General features: G+C 43.3%; 1 protein-coding gene across 1 annotated transcript in view; it reads left to right on the top strand.

Annotated features, from left to right (window-relative positions):
- The first annotated feature begins 2,720 nt into the window (after window positions 1-2,720).
- PLXNB3 (plexin B3) overlaps window positions 2,721-22,630 on the top strand; it is a 55,723-nt gene continuing 35,813 nt past the window's right edge. The window contains exons 1-8 of the mRNA XM_015815108.1: window positions 2,721-2,787; window positions 6,579-7,676; window positions 7,787-7,966; window positions 18,127-18,252; window positions 18,951-19,051; window positions 19,326-19,458; window positions 20,217-20,373; window positions 22,334-22,442. Coding sequence (XP_015670594.1) covers window positions 2,752-2,787; window positions 6,579-7,676; window positions 7,787-7,966; window positions 18,127-18,252; window positions 18,951-19,051; window positions 19,326-19,458; window positions 20,217-20,373; window positions 22,334-22,442 — 1,940 coding nt within the window. The 5' untranslated portion in view covers window positions 2,721-2,751. The remainder of the gene's footprint in view (window positions 2,788-6,578; window positions 7,677-7,786; window positions 7,967-18,126; window positions 18,253-18,950; window positions 19,052-19,325; window positions 19,459-20,216; window positions 20,374-22,333; window positions 22,443-22,630) is intronic.

The raw sequence follows: 22,630 nt of genomic DNA, 5'->3' as shown, positions 1-22,630 counted from the left end.
CGGCTGTTGTAGGTAAGGGATGGGGTTGAGATGCTGGGGTGTGTGAGTAAGTGGTATGTGTGTATATGTGGAAGAGAACTAAAATGGGCAGAGATCTTGAGGGATTTTTGAAGGGACTGTGTGCCTCCGAGCTCTGAGTGGGGCAATTGCCATGTGCCCTAAAATCTGATGTGTCTGGAGTCAGGAAACAGAGCATTCTGTGGCAGGTCACCAGCTTCTGCCCCAAACAGTGTTACCATCGCATTTGCCCATATTTACCATTGTCCCTTTTTTTCTCCCTTAACATTATGACTTGCTTTGATACTCGTTCAGTCCTTGGTGTATTTTCCTGTCCTAGCTCCTCTTATCTTAGAAGGCACCCAAAAACTATCGCTTTTCTCCTGCTGGGTTGTATGTTTTTCTGCCCTTTGAGACAGCAGCCCTCTTTCCTATGCATTCAGGTGGCTGAGGATGAGCCTGGAGCGGAGCGTGCACGGATGCCTTGGTGTGTTAGGCTGAGAATGGGGGCTGCCCTTCTTTCCTACCTTTTTGGGTGAAGCTCTGGGAGGCCTCCAGAATTCAGGCGATGAGCCCTGAACTCCTTAAGTTAGAGTCTCTCAGTCTCTGGACTTTTATCAGGGGTGTCGCTATCTCTGCCCCCCTACCCTGAGCCAGACAAAGGGGGCATTCAGCAGCCCTTAGAGTGGCATAGCTCTCCCCACGCCTGCTTCCCGCTGTGGGGGCGGCTGTGCTGGGTGCCCGCCAAGGAACTGCAGCTTCTTGCTGACCTTGACACCTTTTCAAGCTCTCTTTCTTCCAAATGAGGGAGGCTTTGGTTGTCACTAGGGCAGATGCAGCACAGAATCGACTGGGCAGTATCTGCAGTAGCAGGAAAGGCCATGTAACTCAAGCCACCCTAGATGAAGCAAGACCTTCCCAAATCCTCAATTTCTATATCTCTTCCACACACGGGTAACCTAGTCCTTCCTCTCCCCTCAATGGCTATAAATGCTGCCTCCCCTCTCTTGTAGAAATGTCCACTCCTTGTTTCAGCCAAATCTCCCAGATTTTTCAGCTTCCTGAAGCCAGTGATAGAAGAATCATTCGGGTTGCCTGGGAATTGCGAATGTGGGAGGGGAGCTAGTATTGCTGGAGAGAGGCAGAGAAAAGGGCTGCTTCCAAGGAATAACGGGGAAATCAGATCTGTAGTAGTTTGGATTGTTGGTGGCGTATGGTCAGACTCTCAAAGGCATGTTCAGTCAAGTCTAGCCCCTTTCATGCACCCACCAACCAATGGTGGACTAATGCAATTGCCTTATGTGGCAGCATGCTATTGGCATCAAAGTACGAATCAGCAAGGCTTTGATCCCCAGGAGCCAGCCCGCATTCATTTTGCACTAGCTCTGTTGATGATCTGTCTAGGGAATTTTAAACACTGGAGAGGTCTAGAGCAGTGGTGGCGAACCTATGGCACGCGTGCCAGAAGCGGCACTCAGAGCCCTCTCTATGGGCCCGCTCGCCATGCCCCGGAGATGGCAACCGTCCCTCTTCAACCAGCCGCCCACTAACTCGCCGAGGTCCCACATGGCTGGATGCATCCCAGCACCCGTGTGCTCGCTGGCCTCTGTGTGCAGGGGCCGATGGTGTCAGGCAGCAGCCGCCCTGGCTCCTGCCTCACCTTGCCTTGTGACAATGGCACCCCCGCCCTACCTCACCTTGCCTCGCCTCACCCCGCAGGACGAGCCTCCTGCCCACCATCCCACCTGCCAGAGACCCCCTGGATCTCCCCCAAACCTGCCCGGCCCCCACAGGCATCCCTCCCCACGAGCAACATCGAGGTGACCACGCCCACCTTGGCCACACTCACCCAATCTGCCATGATCACTACAGCCACGCCCACCCAGTGGACCACGCCCACCTGGCACCTGGTGATAAATAAGTGGGTTTTGGGTTGCAGTTTGGGCACTTGGTCTCTAAAAGGTTCGCCATCACTGGCCTAGAGCTTGAGACATCAAGCATTACTATTTCTTTGCACCAGTAAAAGCCGGAGAAATTTGGAAGTCCAAAATTCCAAATTGGGAGGATGAGGGTGTCATGGTCTTCTGGTGTCACGGTTTTCTGCGTGCAATGCTTTGGCCTGGCCTCAGCTGGCTTAATTCTTTTGCTAATTGCAAAGTCTCTGGTCAGTCTTGGGCTGTTGAATGAGGTTTTCTTCCACAGACTAAAACCAAAGAACAAAATATCCCCATCACTGCCAAAGTCAGGCATCTCTCTATCTGCCCCCTCCAATTGATCAACAACGCCATACAAACAAATCACAAAGAATCCTTCTGTTCTCTATTGAGGAGTTCAACTCAACCCATGTCCTGACCTGTCCTCTTGCTGCTCCTCACAGTCTTCCCCTCAGCTGATAATCCCAGCCGGCAATAACTGCTTTCTTTCTCCCAACTCCAGCAAGGGCCTTCATTCTGTGCTTCCAGACGCTGCTTTTCCCCACCCCATTCCATTTTCTCTGGGATGTCAGTGCCATGTATCAGAGCTGTGAGCGCTCTGTGTCAATGGGATAATGGACCCTTTAGCCCCGTGTGGCTCTGTGATGGCACAGTCAAGATGGGAACAGTGGAGACTTTGATCAGGGAGGGTTATCACAGCAGCCATTGATGGAGCCTTGAAGCACCATGGCAAACTCCCTTTCCCTGTCACTGGCACCCTGTCTTATCTCATTCCTCCTCCAGTAGGGATGCCTGTGGAGTCCTGCTGCTTGACCCTACCATGTGGGAGCTGAAATGTCTCCAGCACAGCCAGTTGGTAAGCACTGAAAGGGTATGGATGTGAAATGGTCTAGAGGGGAGATTTAAGAGGGCGATTGGGAGCCCTCTCGGGTATAGAAATCCCTGGGTTCTATCTCTGGGGCTAGTATGGGTGTATGCAGGTTGTAAGTTGAAGTTGACTTTGAAAATGCCATTTATGATGGATGACTTTTTCTTCTGGGTCATTACTTGAAAGTAATCACTACCCGTAGTAATGCTTTGACTTGGGTTGTTCTGCTATTCCAACCCAAATATATTGGAATATTGGGAACAAGACTCCTGAATTCTTCATGGATGAATGGATACATAGATAGATGTGTTTGTGTGTGTGTGTGCATGTAGAGCTTCCTTTGTCTCTAGCAGCTCCACCCCTGTGGCATTGTCTTCTGTGAGTGCCTCTCACGCTTTCTCCTGGGATTTGGAATGTTGCCACATTTATTCTATTTGCTTCCTTCCAGCTGTTGCCAGGAGGGAAGGGGTGGGGAAAGAGTTACTATAAACTCCAGTAGTCCCTTGCTTCCTGCCCCCCTGCAGTAGGGGGAGATGAAACAGGGGAGAGAGAAGGAGAGACGGAAGGCTTGATTTCCAGCCCAGATGTTGAATAAGTGGGTCCTCTTCTCTTCCCTGCTTTAGTAGGCAGATGGCTCCATTTTCAATTCAATGGGGCAATAAGAGTATGTGCAAAGTAAGGCTGGGAATTCCACTACTGGAGTGAAGAGGGAGGAAAACAAATCACTTTCCCATTTGTGTGTTTAGACCACAGTCTGGAACAGAGGAATAATCAGAGAAGAGTCAGTGGGGAGAGACTTCCCACCAAATGCTCTCTTCTTGAGAGCATCCCTCTGGTTTGCAAGAAAAATCCAAGGAGACTTGGTCTGAAGTACTGGTTTTTTTGCACATCCGTGTTCCCATATTGCCACTTCATACTGTACTGCCTTCACGACAAAGCTTTCCTTGCCTATCCTGGCCCCAGCTGAGGTTGTGAAACATCTGGGATTAGATTTAGTTTCCAGGTTTTTTTTTTTAAATCTCCCCACCCCACTCCCATTGATTTGCCTCTGGAGGCCCTTTGTCTACAAAGAAATAAGAGACAGCAAATGTTTAACTCCAATTATCAGATGCAGCAGCAGCAGCAGCAACCAGAGTAGAAATCTGAGGTTCTCCCTGTTACTCTTCCCCCACCCCCCAGTACCTCCTGGCTGTGTCCTTGTTTGTGGCTGTGCTTTGACCTCACTGACAGAGGGAGATTAAGGGACTCTTAATCACCTTCCCCATTGCTAGATCCCAATTGGAATCTGAAGGGTTGGGGGGGGGGGGTCTCGCTTCTAAAGTGGAAGCCCCATCCCTTGCTTTCTTCCCTCTCATTCCAACACCTCAATCCACCCCATTACAGAGGGGTGGCCTACTCCTTGCCTGACAGTGCTTTTCCTGTAGCCCAGCAGGGCAATGCCTTTGGTTTCTGGTGACCAAAAGCATTGGTGGGGGGGAGAGGGAAGGTGAGGACAGAGAATGATTGAAAGAAAAGCAGGATCTGAGGCCTGGATAATGCAGAAGCCTTATGGCATTTGGCCTCCACTTCAGACAATAAAATGACCAGATTGTAGATTGCTGTAGGAAAGTGAGGCAGATGAATGGTGTGTTCCTGCATTGTTTCTTCTACTTCTGCTTCTGCTTCTTCTGCTGTTTCTTGCTTTTTCTGCTGCTGCTTCTTGACATTGAATTGGGAGTCCACAATTTATGCCTTTAACTGATGGTTAGTTTTGGCATACAGGGATACAGGGATACAGTATTGATTTACCAGCTGCTCCGAATGCGGCTCGCCCTAATGCATATGCTACATAATTACTCCTCTTTACAGCAGCTTAATTTGGCCTAAAGCTGCCCAAGTTCCCAACGCCTACCTACTAATAGTAATCAGAATCCCAGTTCCCCTTGCAAGTATTTAGCTGACCAAGTGAAAAGAAAACTTCCTTTGTCTTCTTTGAAATGTCATCAAATTGGCAGGGTGTCTCTTTTGCACAAGTTAATCCAGTTTTACCAGCCTGTTAGGGGAGGAAGGACTGGTTGTCCACACTGACTGTTTTAGAGAATTTTTGTCAGCAGGATTTCACCACCCAGTGAGTGAGGATCTACATGCAAAATCCTGATCTGTGATAGCTTTTGGCACACAGTGCAGACCCTACTCAGGAAGAAGAAGAAGAAGAAAAAAAATCTGGAGGAGACATTATTCCTGAGGCAAAAAAAGAGGATCCTCTTGGGGTTAACTTCAGTCAGTCTAGTCTGGTGATTCCCCAGTGACATGCTGAGCCACAATTAAGTACGGTTGGAAGATTGGCGAGTTGCAAGATGCATGCACACTGAAATAAAAATGACAAAGGCATCCTCAGGGGTAGCAGGGGGAGTCATAATCACACAAGGAGTGTTGTGGTGTCTCGGTGCAAGCCCTGTTCTTTTTCTGTGTGCATCACGCACATGCTCCCGAAGGGCGGCACTTATGGTGTGACGTTGCAGTGCTGCTTTTGTCGGTGAAGGCCTGGAGACTCCCCTGAAAGGGGCCTGCAGTTTCTGCGCTCAAATGAGGTTGACTGTTGTGTCTCTGCTAGATTTTCTGGAACAGGCTCGTTCCGCCCTCATTTCTAAATTAGGATGGTCCGTTATGTGGGTAAGACGGGCTTACAATTTAATCATCTCCACATTGAGGAGGCTGCTGTTTGTGTGCCTGTGTGAGTCAACGCTGTATCTACCTCAGCAAATAAGAAAATTGCCTTAATAACAACTCAACACAGGAATACAACAGGAAGAAATCCACTTCTGTGTGATGAGTAATGTTTATCACAGTAGGGTGGGAATAGAGCATATGACTAGATTACCACAACACACTATAGTTTGGTTATTAAAGTAATCAATGTTCTAAGTTTGGACTGTATACAACCATAAACCAATTAATCTAGCTAAAGAATATCCAAGATAACTGATCTAGTTGAACTTGGGCAAGCAAAGCTGGACTTGAACTATTTAAAATAAGTGATTGGAGTGCAGCAAAAGTGTCCACAGGGTCAGCAAATTGTTTATGTAGTTAATTTTGGTCTCTGAATATTGAATCTGGACATTGAAAGTGTACATGGCTTGTACTTGGGAGATTTCTTTTTCCCCTTTCATGAGTCTGGCATTTGTTGCATCCTGAGCTAGTTGCAGAGATGTGATAGATTAGCTGAGGACATTTAAACTGCTTTTATTTATTAAAGGATTGCTGTTTCTCAGTTAGCCTTTTCTGATTTTTTTAAAATGCCCATTTGGTGGCCGATTTGATAGTTGGGGTGAGAGAGAAAAAAATGAATCATTGCCTCTAGTACTTGGGTTCTCTATGACCAAGTATAAAACTATTTATTCACTTGTGAATCTGCTATTTTGCCTTTTTGCTGCAGATGGAGCTTTTTAGGAGGCCATAGTTCTTGGCAATCGGACTGCGGTGTTTTGGAGCATAAGCATTTGGAATGAATTCGGACAGTTAGCTGTAGAGATGAGAGGAGGAATGGTGGCACCATGTGGGCATCCTTGATGTCTTCTTACTTTTGGAAGCCACGCTACTGTAGGATCTGTGAATGAATGCTTTGGGAAAGTGCCAGTGGTCCTCCAGGGGCAGATTAGAACTGCCCTGATCTCTTTGGACCTACTGGCTGAAGATTGTGGGAACTGAAATGGAATACAACTGAAGCGGCCAAGGATTGGGAAGGCTGGTTTAGGATGTTTGAGTTAATTGTTGCTCATTCCTTTTCTCCTTCTGTCTAGGATTTGGCCATGGTCCTAGGCCGCCCGTTGTTGCCCCTAATGATTACACTGATGCTCTTGCTGCCCTTGTACCCAGCTGCTCAACCTTCTTCCTATCCATTATTTGTGGTTCCCAACGGTACATTCAATCATTTGGCTCAAGCCCAGAGCACAGGGGGACTGTATGTGGGGGCCGTCAATGCCTTGTATCAGCTGGATTCTGAGCTGAGGCTTCTAGGCCATGCCCGCACAGGGCCAAACCAAGACAGTCCTGAGTGTCTCCCTTTCCGTGATGTTCGTGAGTGTCCACAGGCCCAACTGATGGACAACTCCAACAAGCTCCTCTTACCCAATGAGCATGCTGGTGAGCTAGTGGTCTGCGGGCAGCTGTTCCAGGGAGTATGTGAGAAGCGAGCTCTGACGGACATCACCAAAGTGTTGTACCATCCTGAGGATCCAGGAGACAACCAGTTTGTGGCAGCCAATGAGCCAAAGGTTTCAACAGTTGGCTTAGTGGGGCAACACAATGGCCGGGACTTGCTCTTTGTGGGTCGCGGACTGACTGCAAAGCTCTCTGGAGGGATCCCGCCATTTACCATCCGCCAGTTGGAAGGACCACAGGCCTTCTCCAATGAGGGAATGGGCAAACTGGTTGTGGGTGATTTCTCAGACTATAACAACAGCTACGTGGGTGCCTTTGCTTCTGATGGCTATGTCTACTTCTTGTTCTTTCGGCGTGGAGCAAAGGCACAGATGGAATATCGAACCTACCTCTCCCGGAGCTGCGTAGATGACACCAATCTCTATTCCTACGTGGAGCTGCCTCTCGAATGCCAACACACTCAAGGGCAAGCTTACAACCTGGCTCAGGCTATGCATCTGGCACCTGGTTTTGCTGGAAAAGAGAAAACCCTCTTTGTTGTTTTAGCTGCTGGGCAGGGCTCCACTGCAGTTCCAACTGGGCGGACCGCACTGTGTTCCTACAGCTTGAGTGCAGTTAATGCAGCGATGGAGAAGACGCGGCAGTTGTGCTACACCACATCTGGAATAGGTGACAGCAACGACGAGGAGGCTGCCATTGAATACGGTGTGACCTCTCGTTGCAGCTCTTTATCCAAAGTGAGTGGCAGGACAGGAATGACTCTACTGTTTAGGGCCAGAAGATCAGTTGCTCCACCCCAAGGTGGCTGTCTTCCAACCTTTTTGTTTTTCATGTTATTCATTTCCAGGAGTCCCCAGAGATTTACCCCTGTGGGGATGAACACACGCCTAGCCCCATTGCTAGCCGGAAGCCATTGGTGGCTGAGGCACTCCTGACTACTGTGCCAAGACTGACAGCTGTGGCTGCCATGGAAGAAACAGGCCATACCATTGCCTTCCTGGGAGATAGTGTTGGGCAGCTGCACAAGGTGGGTGCAATAATGGTAATTTCAGCTGTGTTCATCCTTTTCCAGCCTTGTTCCTCCAGATCTATGAGAAAATAACTTTCATAGTTTGTCCAATATATATGGAGGACAAAGGATGAGGAAAACTATTAAAATTTATGAGGAGGTGATGTTGGAGTAGAGAAGCTGGAGCAGTGGGAGTTGCATCTCCACTTCCAATTCATTCATTCAGTGTTTCCAGAAAGGGGGGGTACTGCAGTTTGGTTCAGTTTGGAGGGGCAAGGTACTTAACCAAAACTCTAAAAACCGTGTATGCATTTTTATTCTCTTTTAATTCTTGCAGCAGAGATCATGTCATGGTAAGGTAATATATAAAGCTGGTTTTTTTTTCTGAGCTGGTGCGCTCCAGATGTGTTGGATTACAATTCCAGCCAATATTGGACTGAAAGAGGGGATGAAACTTTAGTCCCAGATAGGGCTACATTTCAGTACATTGCTGCATTCCTAACATTGTAGGCTAGATGTGCAGAAATAGCTTTTGACTCATGTTCTTATTTGCCCCAAACCATCCTGGCTTTCAAGCACCAATACACATTGGTTATTTCTTAGACTGGCAGACGTTTGTAAATAATTATTTAGCAGAAATAATTATTTTACTAAATCTATTAGGATGGAGTTGCTAAATTTCCTAATTCGGGATTGGTCATGTAATCATTAACCAGAGTTGCTTCTCTCTACCTTCTTCAAGTAACATGATGTACGAAATGAGTATGACTGTAGGTTGAGAAGTCCATGTTGTGATATTTCAAAGTCAGATGGAGGCACAATGGGAAATCCAATATCTCAAGGACAAGATGCAGTATCCTGCGGGGTTTCTCTGCTGTTCCCATTGGATATAGAAGTAAACCTGTACAGCTTAACTAAATCTACATAGACAACAAATTCAGTTACAATACATCATCTTTATTACCTGCAGAATTCAGCTTTTTCTGAATGCGGAATTAAGCTTAACTTGAAACAAAACTAAACTTTAGGTTTTAGGCAACACAAGGATTGCTGGGTCAGGAATGTTTTCTCTCCTTCTGTGACTCAACTTTCTGTAAATTAATGACCAATCATGTCTTCTACATGCAAGGTTGATTTGGCTCAGCCTCTTGTGGAGCAAGATTTGGTCTGATTCGTTTTAATTGTATGTTTCAAAATATTTTAAATTGCAAGTTTCAGGTGTGCTGTGCCAGCACCTTATTTGAAGGCAGACAGTCTCTCCTTTTCAGACTGGGTCTGAAATTTATGATTGAGCTGCAATTAAGACTATTGTGCTGCTATGTTAGAAAGGTGGTTTACATTTGTAGTACTTGCACTTAAATGTACTCCCTTACACCAGCATTAACATCGTCCATCCATTGGTGAAATGCTGCACCTGCAAAGCATGCTGGGAGCCACACTCCAAAAAGTTTGGGTAGAGTCAGAACAAAGAAGTGTTTGGAGACAACCCCAGAGAAATGGGACTGATGTGATTTGCTCCCATGTATGTGATATTTTTCCCCTTTCATTTTAAAAACAATCCCTTGTCAGCAATTTTAGAGAAGCTCTGTAGTTAGGGATTGGGGAGCAGGGCTTTTTTTTTCTCACAGAACGCCCAGAACGGAGTTCCAGCACCTTTTTTGGGATGGATGGAACCTTGTAGGGTAGGCAAGGCGGGTTGTATGACGTGTGTGAGTTATGGCACCCCTTTTTTTTTTTTTTTTTTTTTTTTAGAAAAAAAGCACTGTTGGGGAGTATACATTGTGTACACTGCAGCAAGTCATATTTTATAATAACAACAGCTAAAGTTGTTTATCTACAATTTATTAATGATACTGCTGATTTCTGAAAGGGTAATCCTAATAATAATTTTCAGTTTTACTCTTTTGTGCAGAACAAATGATTTAAGTTCAGGATTCTTCATTTTAAATTTATTTGCTTTGATTTTATGTCCACTAATTATAACTTTTAGGGAAGTGTATTAGCCCCAAATTTTGCATTAAACTTGCAAATCTTATCCATGCAGCCCTGGAAATGGATCAGAGGCTGGATGTCCCCCAAAGGCCTTTCCTTTTCCTTCCCCTTGCAGTGACCTGGATCTTTGCTTCCATGGTCCTCTCTTGTAGGGATTCTTCCTCTAGGAAAATAATTCACGCGATTATAATTCTTCTTCCAAAGAGAGTGCAGGTTCTCCATTTTAGCCACTCAAACATTACAGGAGCCACTTTTTAAACATTCCTTTGGTCTTCTTTTGAATTATCTCTGACTTGGATTGATTTTCCTGGTATCTTTGCTTATCTCTGTTGTTATTTCTGATTGGAATGACCTATTGGGAAATCGGTGTTTTGCTCTGCGCTTTCTCTGTTTCATTGGTTTGGAATACTGGGGCTGTGCATTCTTTCCCAATAATCTTAAGCAGTTTTCTTCTTTTGTTATTCAAACCACTGCAAAGCGGCTTTACTGGAAGGCTTCTCTGAAAGGTTGACAGTCCCTGAAAAAAAAGGTTTCAGCAATCAGCCAATTTAACCCCAAAGCGCATTTACTAAAGCTACAGAGCTGTCCTTGGCCCTCAAAGCTTGGGTGCAATCCTAAAAAAAAAAAACCTTCCAAATTGTAATTATTTAATGTTAGTTGATCTAATCAGGGGTCCGCAAACTTGGCAACTTTAAGACTTGTAGAATTCAACTCCCAGGATTCCTCAGGAAGAAGTCCACAAGTCTTAAAGTTGCCAAGTTTGCAGACCCCTGATAAATTAAACACATATGACTTTGCTCTTGAATCTACCCCTTTCTTATGGAATCTTGGCTTTTGAAAGCATAGTGCGACCTCGGGAGTAAAAAAAGTTGTGCGCCTCTAATTCAGTTACTCTTTGACAGAGAAGAAAGCCCACTGCTACAGGCCTCCACAGCATAGGCACACTGCTTTTCAACACTGCCATTGGTATTAGCAAAAAGAAGCATTCCTTGAACAGGCTGGGAGTGCAGTGAGTTCTAAAAAATGGAGAGGTGATGTTCTAGCAATCCGAGAGCTGCCAGACATTTCTTCCTTCTAGCCAATTCACAATCTACTATTTGTTTTTCAACCCAGACCTAGCAGTCTTCCTCCCCTGAGCCTGCCTCTTCTCACATTGTGGATTGCAAGAAAGCCCAGATTTGCTTGTGAGGAGAGATGCTCCAAGGCCTTTCCCCCAGGCATCTGAACAAGAGTTTTTTCTTTCTTTTCCTGTTTGATCCTCAGAGCTACCCTGAAGGTGGGTTAGATTGAGAGTGGCAGGCCCCAGGGGACCAAGTTAGTATCAAAGTGGTGAGAATTTTACATTTTTTTCCTCCTCTTTTCTCAGCTGTCTGTCTGGGGGAGACCAATTTTGCCAGAAGCCTTAGCTCAATGGCTCAGAGTTGGGCAGTGTCTCTAAATAAAAAAATGGGAGGTAGAGCTTGAGCCCATCAAACTCAGCTCTGCTGTACGCTCCTAGCCCCATGCCTTCATCCAAAAAAGGTACTGTATTTAGCCTGTAAAAATCTAAATAACCATTGGTGTGCCAAGAAAAGCTATAGCAAACTGGAGGAACAGAGGAAGCAAGTGAGAGAAAGCTATGGCTGCTCCTGAGCCAGCTGATAATCCAACAATACCATTATCAACCTCTGCAGGACTGAGATTAGCTGTAGTAATAGATTAGCTGTAGTAATAGAAACTTTGAATTGTGCAAAATCCTGTACCTCTTTTTTCTCCTTATTATTCAGTGAATTAAGGAAGTGTTTGCTTGAGTTGTTTTCAAATGTTATCTGATTGTTCTGGATATCAAATGTCCCAGCCCCTTTTGCCTAGCCCTAGGTAATGATTCCTACATATTTCAAAGTCAAGTTTATCTTCCTTACTTTCTACAGGGGAAAAAAAACCTTAAGAGACTCAGCCCTCCTCTACTGTTCTGTGTTGGAGGGAAGAAGGGTCCTCTTCCCTTTTTCCCACCCACCTTCAACTATCACTACAAGGCGGAGGGCGTCAGTATCTGAGCTCTCTTGCCATTGGGGACCCATTTAAAAGGTTTGTCTTGAACCCCTTGCCTTTGTCTTAACTGATCACTTGCAAAGAACCTTTGAAATGATTCCAAGAGCTGCATGTTAGGGCAGATTTTATGTACCCTGAGGAATATTTGCCCTGAACATACAGGTCTTGGTCTATTCCACATTTTCCCAACTTGTTTTTTCTCCCCATATCCCCTCATCCTCATAGCACTCTTGATTTTAACTATTGATGATGTTCTGATATTTTCTTCCAAACTAATAGATTGTCTATGTTGGTATCTCATAGTCTCAATTCGGCTTTCTCTTATTCCTTTTTGGTCTACATTCCATCTTTCTTATATACCCTAAGGTGATTCTCTCTTCTCAAGCTTGACTTTCAGGGAGAGAGTGCTCCAATCAAATACTGGTTTGATTCTTTTCTGCCTTTTCTTTCTTTTTTGGCTTTTTGGAGGTAGAAAAAGAAGGAGTGAGAAAATACAGGAATCCTGTAAGTGGCAAGATAATGCCGTATCTGATTGCGGTGGAAGAGTTGCACAATAAAAGCCTCATCTGGAATTACCCTTGAGTACTTTTTTTTTAACCCTCCATTGTTTGACTGCTTATCTCAATTTGCTTTCTTTATTTGCTTTTTAAAATCCTTTCTGCCCTACATAACTGAATTACTCATTCCTCATCTTTCTTCTTCCCCTTGGTGCCTCTTTTCTTTTGGAACTTACCCTGCAACATGCATTTTTCACAAATACCTAGTACCTGAGGAGAAAAAATGTGTCTTTTTCTGAATGCTTAACCTCTGCTTCCTTTCTTTATTTTAGGACATCCTTTCAGTAATTTTGCCTATAATTTTTTATTTATTTATTGCAACCATATGAAAGGCTGTATCTGTTTAAAACTGTATTTGTTTTAAAGTGCCCAATTGTGAATAAATATTTATTTTTAAGTAAAAAAATATTACTTCTCTAGGCTGGTTTTACCACCCTATTTGTGATTTTGAAAAATAATGAATTTCTATTCAGATATATATGAAAGCCTGACTGCTTTCCCTATGCACTAAGTCTGGGAAAGGTTTTTTTAATGCCTAAATATGTATTTTAATGCATAAATGTGCATAACTCTGGTTATAGGCTAAACCAGAAATACCTAGATCCAATCTGGGTTATACTTGGTATTGCTAAATCCCAAGATATTTCACCCTTCCTCCTACCTGTCCAGAGCGCTGTATATATGAGATTTATTTTTATCTTGTTTTATCCTTAAGATTTGAAGTAGATTTATGCTGAGAAACGATGGCTAAGCTGCTTTAGGATTACTGTTAAGGCAAAACAGGCTTCAGTGTGTTACAAATAAATGTGTTTGGGTTAGTTCTGGGTAAGCATGTTTAATTCAGCTAATTGTAGTTTTGTAAATCATGGTTTGGAACTTAATATATTAAAGGCACCCAGGTTGATTCAGTAAACCACGTCTTATCATAAAGTGATCTTCATGACTTAGATAGGAAGCGAACTGGTGTCTCTCCCAGGCTGAAGCTACCACAGGTAGTCCAGAATCTAGTATAGTAGAGCTTTCAGCAGGGCTCACTTCAAAGTGAGCTTGTATAGCGTTGAAGAATTAGTTAACATCATACTAGCATTGACTGTTAGCTTCCAAGCCTATCAAACATAATATTTTCTCTTTACTTGCAAAGGCTTGTTAAAATGTATGAGAGAAAACTGTTGGGCACTTAAATATTACAGTGAAGCCTAGTTTTACTGAACCAATTAGGAAGAGGTATGTCTGCTATTCTCAATGTCCCCTTGGTTTCTTTTGAGAATGAGGTTTGTTTGTTTGTTTGTTTATTAGATTTTTATCCCGCTTTTATTATTTTATAGGTAACTCAAAGTGGTGAACATACATAATACTCCTTCCTTGTGAAGCGAGTTGGCTGAGAGCGAGTGATTGGCCCAAAGTCACCCAGCTGGCTTTCATGCCTAAGGCAGGATTAGAACTCACCATCTCTAGCCAACACTTTAACACCTCCCTCCCTCCCTCTCTCTCTCTCTCCCTCCCTCCCTCCCTCCCTCCCTCCCTCCCTTTCTCACATGCTGCAATTACATAAGAGATCACTCCTTCTAAAACCCAATAATATTGTAGGATAAGAGAGTACTTGAGACATAAACGAGCCTAGCTCCACAAACACACCAGTCTATGCACACAGCTCTTATCTGGCCAGGCTTTCCCACACAAAGGCCTACCTTGCATCAGTATATTCCTCATTGCTGCTGCCGCCTTCCTGCCTGCTCATAAAGCACTTTGTAAATTTATGGCTGAGATTGCTGTCAATAGAAAACTGAGTGGGAAAGATTGCCACTGGCTACCCTTGCAGTTTTTCACTTGGGAAAAAAAATAATATGTCCCAGCACTGCAGTTTCAGAATAAGCGAAACCTTGATTTAACAGACACCCCCCTCATTTAGAAAAGGTTGGTTTTATAGTGGACCAAATTTCCATCCAACCCTCCCCCCCTCCTTCAAAGAATGGATAAATCTATTGCATCTGAAGTTGTCTAGAGCAGCGGCCCCCAACCTTTTGGGCACCAGGGAACAGTTCTGTGGAGAGAGGTTTTTCCATGGACCAGATGGGGGCCTGGTTTCACGTGCTGCCTGCATCTTGCAGCTGGGGCTTTGCTAGTTTGTGCAGATCAGTTTCTAGCATGTTGTGGCCCGGTGCTGGTCCCCGGACCGGGTGTTGGGGACTCCTGGTCTGGAGAAGGCAAGTTAAATTATCTTAATTTTACAACCTTCATGGAAAAATTTATACCATTTCTGTAATGATGTCAATCTGCAATTGATGCCTATTATATCATTTACATCAATTACGTAAATTCAGGATTTGAAAGAACGTACATTATTTGCAGAATGGCATCTTGATGCAGATGTGATAAATCACCAAAATAACATGTTTTCACATTTAACAGACATTTGGGAATAACAGACATACCTCCTCCCAATTGGTTCGTTAAAATAAGGCTTCAGTGTAATACTTAAGTGCCCAATAGTTTTTTCTCATACATTTTAACATGCCTTTGCAAGTAAAGAGAAAATATTGTCATGTTTGATAGGCTTGGAAGCTAACAATCAAGGATAATGTTTCCTGGCAGGCACCTTAAAGGCATATTAGACACCAAATCCCATAAGCATTGGCCAGGGATGGAGATCTACCCTATCTTAAGAAGACCTGTTTGGATAATACTAGGCATGGAAGTAGGTAGTATATGAAATGAGCTAGAATAAATTACACCAACACCCTTTACGGGCTGGATAAAGCATAGAAACTATGAACCCACAGCCAGCAAAAGAAGCATACTGTGACAAATTATTCTGTAGAACAGCTATCCCAAGACAAAAGCATGGAATGGAATTCTTACATCACACCATGCTTTGCTGAACAAGCTACAAAGGCTGTTTTCATATCTCAGTCTAAACCATAACCTATAATTTACAAATCACAATGGCTGGATTCATACAATCAATGAAACACAGACCAAACAAACATATGATGTGAAACTAGCCTGTTTGGGTAAAAAACTGAAATGGGATAGCTCAGTAATGTAGCATTTATCTTACTTCCAAACTCAGAATCTGCAGCATCCAGTTAAAAGGATCACAGTTAGAAGGGTTCACTACCGTCAGTCAAAGGTGTCAGAATCTGGTTGATCAGGCCAGTGGTTTTATAGCTTCAGATGTCTGTGCATTGTAGAGACCCAGAAGAATACAAATACTTCAAATAACATCCATAAACCAAGCCAATGCATCCAATAGTTAGGAATTTAAAATAATATTTAGCAAACTGAATTCAATATCAAATAAAATGAATATTCCCCCTATCGTAAGTGAATGTTTACAAGAGTTCAAGAAAAGCAGAAAAGCTTAAGTAAATATCACATATATTTTTGCCATTGTTACCCTAGAACATTTTTCCTTAAAACTGAAGGTACAATATTCCAAACCTCCAAGTTTACTCAAATCTGTATTGTCACTACTGCAATTTATTAAATGCTATCAACTCAATGTTGACTTTTAGCAACCCACATAGACGGATTGTCTCCAGGACCCTCTGCCTCCAGCTTGGCATTTTAGGTCTCTCAATGGTGCATTCATTGTTGTCATAATTGAACCCATGCAGCAGCTGCTGGTCATCCCTTTTTTTTCCCCTTCAACTTTTCCCCATATTTTATGGATTTCCCAAGAGCACAGTGTCTTTGCATCACACGCCCAAAATACGATACTCTGTCCCTGATCATTTGAGTTTCGAGTGAAAATTCTGATTAATTGATCTATGAAGCAACAGAAATTAAAATTGAAAATTGGTACATCAGCATTTATCAAGTTCTTTTTTTTCTAACCCAAGCCGTTTAGATGTTTAAGAGTCTATTCCCAAGTTGTTTGCCACTAAAATTTGATCAGTGGTTTGCTAGTGGATTTGATGGATAGGATGATAGGACTCTTGGAGATATAACAAAGCCTTGAAGTATATGAATAGGCAGGACCCTGGACTTGAACTGCCCCACTTGTTTTCTTTTTTAATTTCTATGGTGTGTTTTAACATTCATTTTTATATGCTTCCTTTAAGGGCTGAGCTCTTTCAGGGAAATGTCTTGCAAGTATACACTAAAGTATACAGTAATGTATACTTATGAATACAGTAATGTGAAAATGCTTCCAATGGCCCTCTTTGTATTAATATAAGGTGTTATGAGATGCAGCAGTGTCAGCAAGGCAAGAGGTAAAAAAAAATATTGGGGCCACAGCAGGGTAATCAAAGCCCCTTCTCTTTTACATGTGGGTTGACATCACATGCACACAGATACAGAGGGAATGGGGCTTTGAGTGGGCTGCCAAATGACTGTCTTTTTTTTTTTAAACTCTATCTTGCAACTGCTAGTTTATAACCCAATAACGGGATCTTAAGTGTCAACCATATCCTTCTCTTTACAATCAAAAAAACAAACAAGAAACAGGAAAAGGTTGCAGATCTTGGAGCAGAGAAATGGAGCTTCTGTTGTTCGCTTCAGTATATCAGTTCATGCTGTTTTTCAGATCTCAGCAGAATGGCTGGTCCTACTGCAAGTTTGAGGTACAGTGACTGCTTCAGGTGTCACTTGTTGGGGTGTTATTCAGGGACAGCAAACTGTTCGTTATTTAGTTTTGCTACCATGGGGAGAGTGTCTCCATTTAGATCTTTAGCCTTAATTTCTCAGCTTCTTCTTGATGTCTCTTTCAACTGGAAGGGGAAGTCTTAAAAAACAAGCCAGCTCAAGTAAAAGAAGCACCTGTACCTCTCTACCTTTCATAATTACTTTTTCCAAGCAGTTTCACAGTGCTTTAGCATACATGGTTTTTATTTGTTTTACAGAGTTTCCCCACCACCCACTCAGTTTAGGGTGGCGTACATCATACATGTAAATCATCAACCCACCTCACTGTAACCTGCCCAACAACTCCTTATTTTAAAGGCCTTTGGTCCATTTTACAGAACTGTCTTTGGGAAAGTCTTTCCCAGAGTGCCCTCTTCCAGTTGTGCCAGAACCATCCCACTCCCGTCATTTGTAAACAGCACCGAGAGCAACCAGTAGAGAAAGTGGTTCCAGGGAATCACAGAACATCACAGCTGTTACTACACACCTTCAGACTACACCTGGGAAACTCCTTAGTTTTGAATGGAATTTAAAATAGCTACTAAAAAGGAGTGAACGAGTCCAGACTAAAGTGCAGTTATATGTCTCTTGAAAACAAGTCTGTCCTCCAACTAGTCCCCCCCCCCACAATGCCTATTTACAGAGCCTCTAGTCCTGCTTTAGGCACAAAGTCAGCTGGGTGACCTTGGGCCAGTCCTCCCTCTCTCTCTCTCAGACCTAGGAAGCAGGCAAAGGTAAAACACTTCTGAAATCTTGCCAAAAAAACCCTGTAGGGACTTGTTCAGGCAGTTGCCAGGAGAGGGGGAAGAGAGAGAGGTGGGGAGGGGCACCCACAACTAGATGTAATAGGAGTTCCTAGTTGAGATTTCTGGGAACTGAAGTCCATGCACATCTTGGTGGCTTCAGGTTAGAGACCGCTGTACTCAGCATCATGAGAACAGGCAGTGATGCTTCTATTATTTTATTTAGATTTATCTGAATGGCTCCGTGGCACAGATCTACAGCACAATGCCCACTGGCCAGAATTCTCCTGTCAACTCAGACCTGCTACTCGACAGTAGTGGGGCCTACCTGTATGTGATGACAGCTTCCCAGGTGATCCATCAACTTGTTACTGTTTCCCATCTGTTTGTCAGGCAGGAAATTCTGCACTATATCTGGGCTTAAGAAAACCTGTTGTGGAGTCTTTGTTGTTTTCTTCTTCTGCCTGGGAGTATTTTTTTAATATAAAAAAAGTTGTATAAAAATACAGCATAGGTTGTTGTGTGTATATTTCCCATTAGCTCAGAGGTAAATTATTTCCCTTTATTAGATTACTGTATTACAGGGTTGATCCCTGCCTTTGGCAGCCAACCTAAGCCTCCAGAATTCTATTATTATTATTATTATTATTATTATTATTATTATTATTATTATTATTATTATTATTATTATTATTATTATTATTATTATTATTATTATTAATAATAATCCAGTTTAACACAGGCAACTATACCAGAAACTTTTCTGCGGATCAGTCCCAACCAAATTAGAAGCTGTTCCTTTTATCCCTTACCCTTAGCCCATTTCTTATTTAAATCTTTCATCTGCCTTTATAACCTTTGAAATTCTGCCAAAACAAACCGGCAAGCCTTGTTTTTAGAAGAGAATTGCCATTTATACAGTCTGATAGAAAACTTGATGCAAATTAGGTAGATTCTTCTGCTTGTGTCTGCCGTAAAAGTATAATATGAATAACTTTTCCTACCCATATAAACAAAATCAGTAATAATATATTGTTCACTCTGACTCAGGTGTCCAAGATCCCAGTCTCAGAATGCCCTAATTTCCAGGATTGTACCTCATGCCTGCATGCTGAAGACCCCTTTTGTGGCTGGTGTGTCCTACAGAGCAGGTGGGTCTCTGATGAGGAAACGAAGAATATGAAGGAATTGTTTTAAAAGAAGAGAGATGGATTCTGACCGGGTTGTACAATGCCCTGTTCTATTGCTAAATGAACCACGGTCTATTAAATTAGATCCAATTGCCTGGATGCACTCAACACGCTGAATCATAAATCAACTACGCTGGCTGGGTTTACAGAATACAAAGAATAAATAGCCAGTCTTATTTTAGCCTAACATGTACAAACCCTGCTTCTTTCTCTTCATCTCTAATGTGATTGGCAGGTGTACCCGGAAATTGGAATGTGAACGCCATGAGCTGACCAATCACTGGCTCTGGAGTTATGGAGATGAGAACCAGTGCTTGAGAGTGGAACAAATTTTACCAGCCAATCAGAGTCGAGAAACACAGACAGAGGTGCGTGAAACAGTGGAAACTGAGAAGTGGATATATTATGATTTAGCAACTGACCTATCCATCATCTCATGAATAGTTCCACATGAGAAATGAAACTCTTTGCATTGCCTGGATTAATCTCAAGCCTGTTTTCACCCATATGCCCCAAGGTATTGTTGTTAAGAGGGATAATGCATACATTAGTACAGGAGTGTCAAACTCAATTTCATTGAGGGCTGCATCAGCACTGCGGTTGCCCTCGGGGCTGGGTGGGTGTGGCCAGGGTGGGTGCGGCCAGCTCTATATCGTTCGCGTCAAGGGTGCCTGTGGGGGCCTGGGCAGGAGTGGGATAGATCTGAGGGTCTCTGGCAGAAGGGGGTGGGACCAGGGCAAGTGCCAAGGCATGGTCCACTGGAGGAGCCTCACTGTTCCTCTCAGGCCATGCGGGGGGGTGCTTATGGAGCTAAGACTGAATACGTTTCCGCATAGATGGCCACCACAAAATTGTACATTGGCTCCCGGCTTGCCTGGGCCAGGGCCAAGGCAGAAAGGGCCGTTCCCTCACTGTTTCCAGGATGGCTTCACGGGCCACATGAAACCACTTTGCGGGCCGTATCCGGCCCCCGGGCCTTGTGTTTGACATGTCTGCATTAGTATCTCACTCAAATTTATAAAATGCTTTGTCTTCCAAAGATTTATTATTGAAGTGTTAAATCACATTTAAGCCAAAGACCTCAATTGCTCTGTATTCCAAGAAAATAATTTCCTGCTCTACTTAGATCTCATTGTTGATTCCCAATCTCCCTGCACTGGGTGAAGGACAGCATTACCACTGTGCATTCGGGACCCAAGAAAGCCAGGCCCAGCTGCAAGACTCTTGGATCCGCTGCTTATCACCTGTTCCTGAGCAGGTGCCACCTATCCAAGAAGGCAAAGGTAAGCAAGGGGCTTATGTATGGCTCCTGTCCTGAGTGCATTGCATTCTGATGCTACTTAATGAAGGTAGTTTTAACCAGAAGCACTACAGATACAGTGGAACTGCAATGATAGAAAGAGCATAGTATGCTAGGTGGAAAAGTATTTCATCAGCAATTTAGGCTTTAGCTATATGTCATTTTAATTTAAATAATTTCCCTACCACTTAGAATAGAAGTTACCTTAGCCAATCAAATCCTGCTTCTGGGGCTACATAGCCAATGAGGGCACTGGAGGAGGCAAGCCTACTTTTCTTATGATATGGTGTCTTGACTGATCATGAGTCCCCAAACTGGTGTATAAATAAAATATAGAGTAGAAAATGAGCATCAAACCCTTCTCAAATCAAGAAGTTGCTTGTATTTTGATAAATACTTGACTTTGCTCAACATCTGCAATCAGGTCACTGTTAAAATCAGAGCAGCCCCTTGAAAAGTTGCAGCCTTAGTTACTGCTTTCTGGTCACCCATATTAGGGTAATAAAATATTTTCTTTAAGGAATGAAATTTCCTTGTCTTCTCCTTTGAGCCCTCCCAGATGCAAAAAAAATGCTTTAAAATAATAAGCAATGATTTAATTTATATGATAATTTACTCAGGTTTGCTCTGAGTAGGATTAGTGTGTGCAAAATATTTCACTGCCTTACTCAGATTGTAGAATGGGAGTAGCCTTTAGTTCCAGTAGCAAGTTGGGGGTATGGTGGCTGAGCGGTTGAAGTTGCTGAGCTTGTCAGCTGGAAAGCAGACAGCCTGAGTTCAAGACCTGAGAACCACATGACAGGGTGAGTTCCCATTACTTGCCCCAGCTCCTGCCCACCTAGCAGTTTGGAGGCATGCAAATGCGAGTAGATTAATAGGTATCACTTTGGTGGGAAGGTAACAGCATTTCATGCAGTTTGGCGTATAGTCATGCTGGCCACATGACCACAGAAAATGTGTTGGGACAAAGCTGACTCCCTTGGCTAAGAAACGGAGATGAGCAGCCCCCCTCTAGAATCGAACACGACTGGACAAGGAAAACCTTTACTTTTACCAGTAGCAAGGTATTCTGTGTTGTCTAAGGAGACCATTGTATGCTATTCAAACTACCAGTCTTCTTGCTTTGCCTATTCATGCAATTTTGCATATAGAGATAAACCCGTTAGCTCACCTGTGACTTCTCGTGAAGACCTAACACAAATGTTTCCAAGGTTTTAACACTTAACAAGAAAAATTCTGATCCTGGTTCTGGTTCTTTGAGTAGGTCCTTCAAAAGTAAGATTAAGGCTTAGATCTTGCTGAGATCTAAGTTGTTCCCCTTTGGACACTTGGTTAGGATTTGTCTAATCACTTGCCCATCATTTCATATTTTAAAAAATACAGATCAAGCACTACCAGGTCAGGTACAAGCTTGCTACTCCATTTTCCCTGTCATGTTGTTTTTCTGTCCAGAGGGACTTCCATGTAAGGTGGGCCTGCTCAACATGTCAGTCCTAACCTGCAGTGTGAAGTGGTGCCGCCCAGTCATCTGAGTAACAGCATTTCCTCTTGTTTATTTATTGTATTTATCCTGCTTCGATGGCTGGCTGCACATTATGAACATTCTGTATTCTAGGTTTCAAAAGCCTACTTGGGTTACCTTTGCAATCCATCTTCAAGATTACACATCAAGCTACCTTTATTAGTTTGGAAGTTACAACCCCCACCCCAAATGCTGTTAGAGTTATATTATCATATAATTATTTACATTATATAGTTATGTAGTATATAATAGGCTATAACAAATGTCATTTTCAGAAAAGTCTTTTAGCACAGGGGAAGATATTTCAAGAAGATAAGAGGCTTGTTTGTATAATGTATGGGCATGTGTGACATGTTCTTTCTTGCTGGCTACTTGGATGGGGGAAAATTGACTTCAGGTACCTCTCCTTTCTCTTCCTCAGACCATGTGACTGTGACATTAGCTCTGATGTTCCAGGATGTTGTCATAACTTCTCTGGGATTTTCCTTCTACAACTGTAATGCCGTGAGCCAACTCGCTGATTCCATCCCGTGAGCGAATGTTGAGTGGGGATGGAGGCAGGGTGGTGTGGGTGGCAAAGGCTTCAGGTTTATGACTAAGAAGAAGCATTACATTGAAGCAGCACCGTATCTGTTCTTGCACTAAAATTTTGGATTTCTGCACATGAAAAGCGGAGTACTAATATTTTCTTCTGAAGTGTGCAGATTACGTAGGCACA

Source organism: Protobothrops mucrosquamatus, unplaced genomic scaffold (genome assembly GCF_001527695.2).
Source record: "Protobothrops mucrosquamatus isolate PMUCROS unplaced genomic scaffold, P.Mucros_1.0 scaffold315, whole genome shotgun sequence".
NCBI classification, from domain to species: domain Eukaryota; kingdom Metazoa; phylum Chordata; class Lepidosauria; order Squamata; family Viperidae; genus Protobothrops; species Protobothrops mucrosquamatus.
This window is presented reverse-complemented; position numbering and strand designations above follow the sequence as displayed.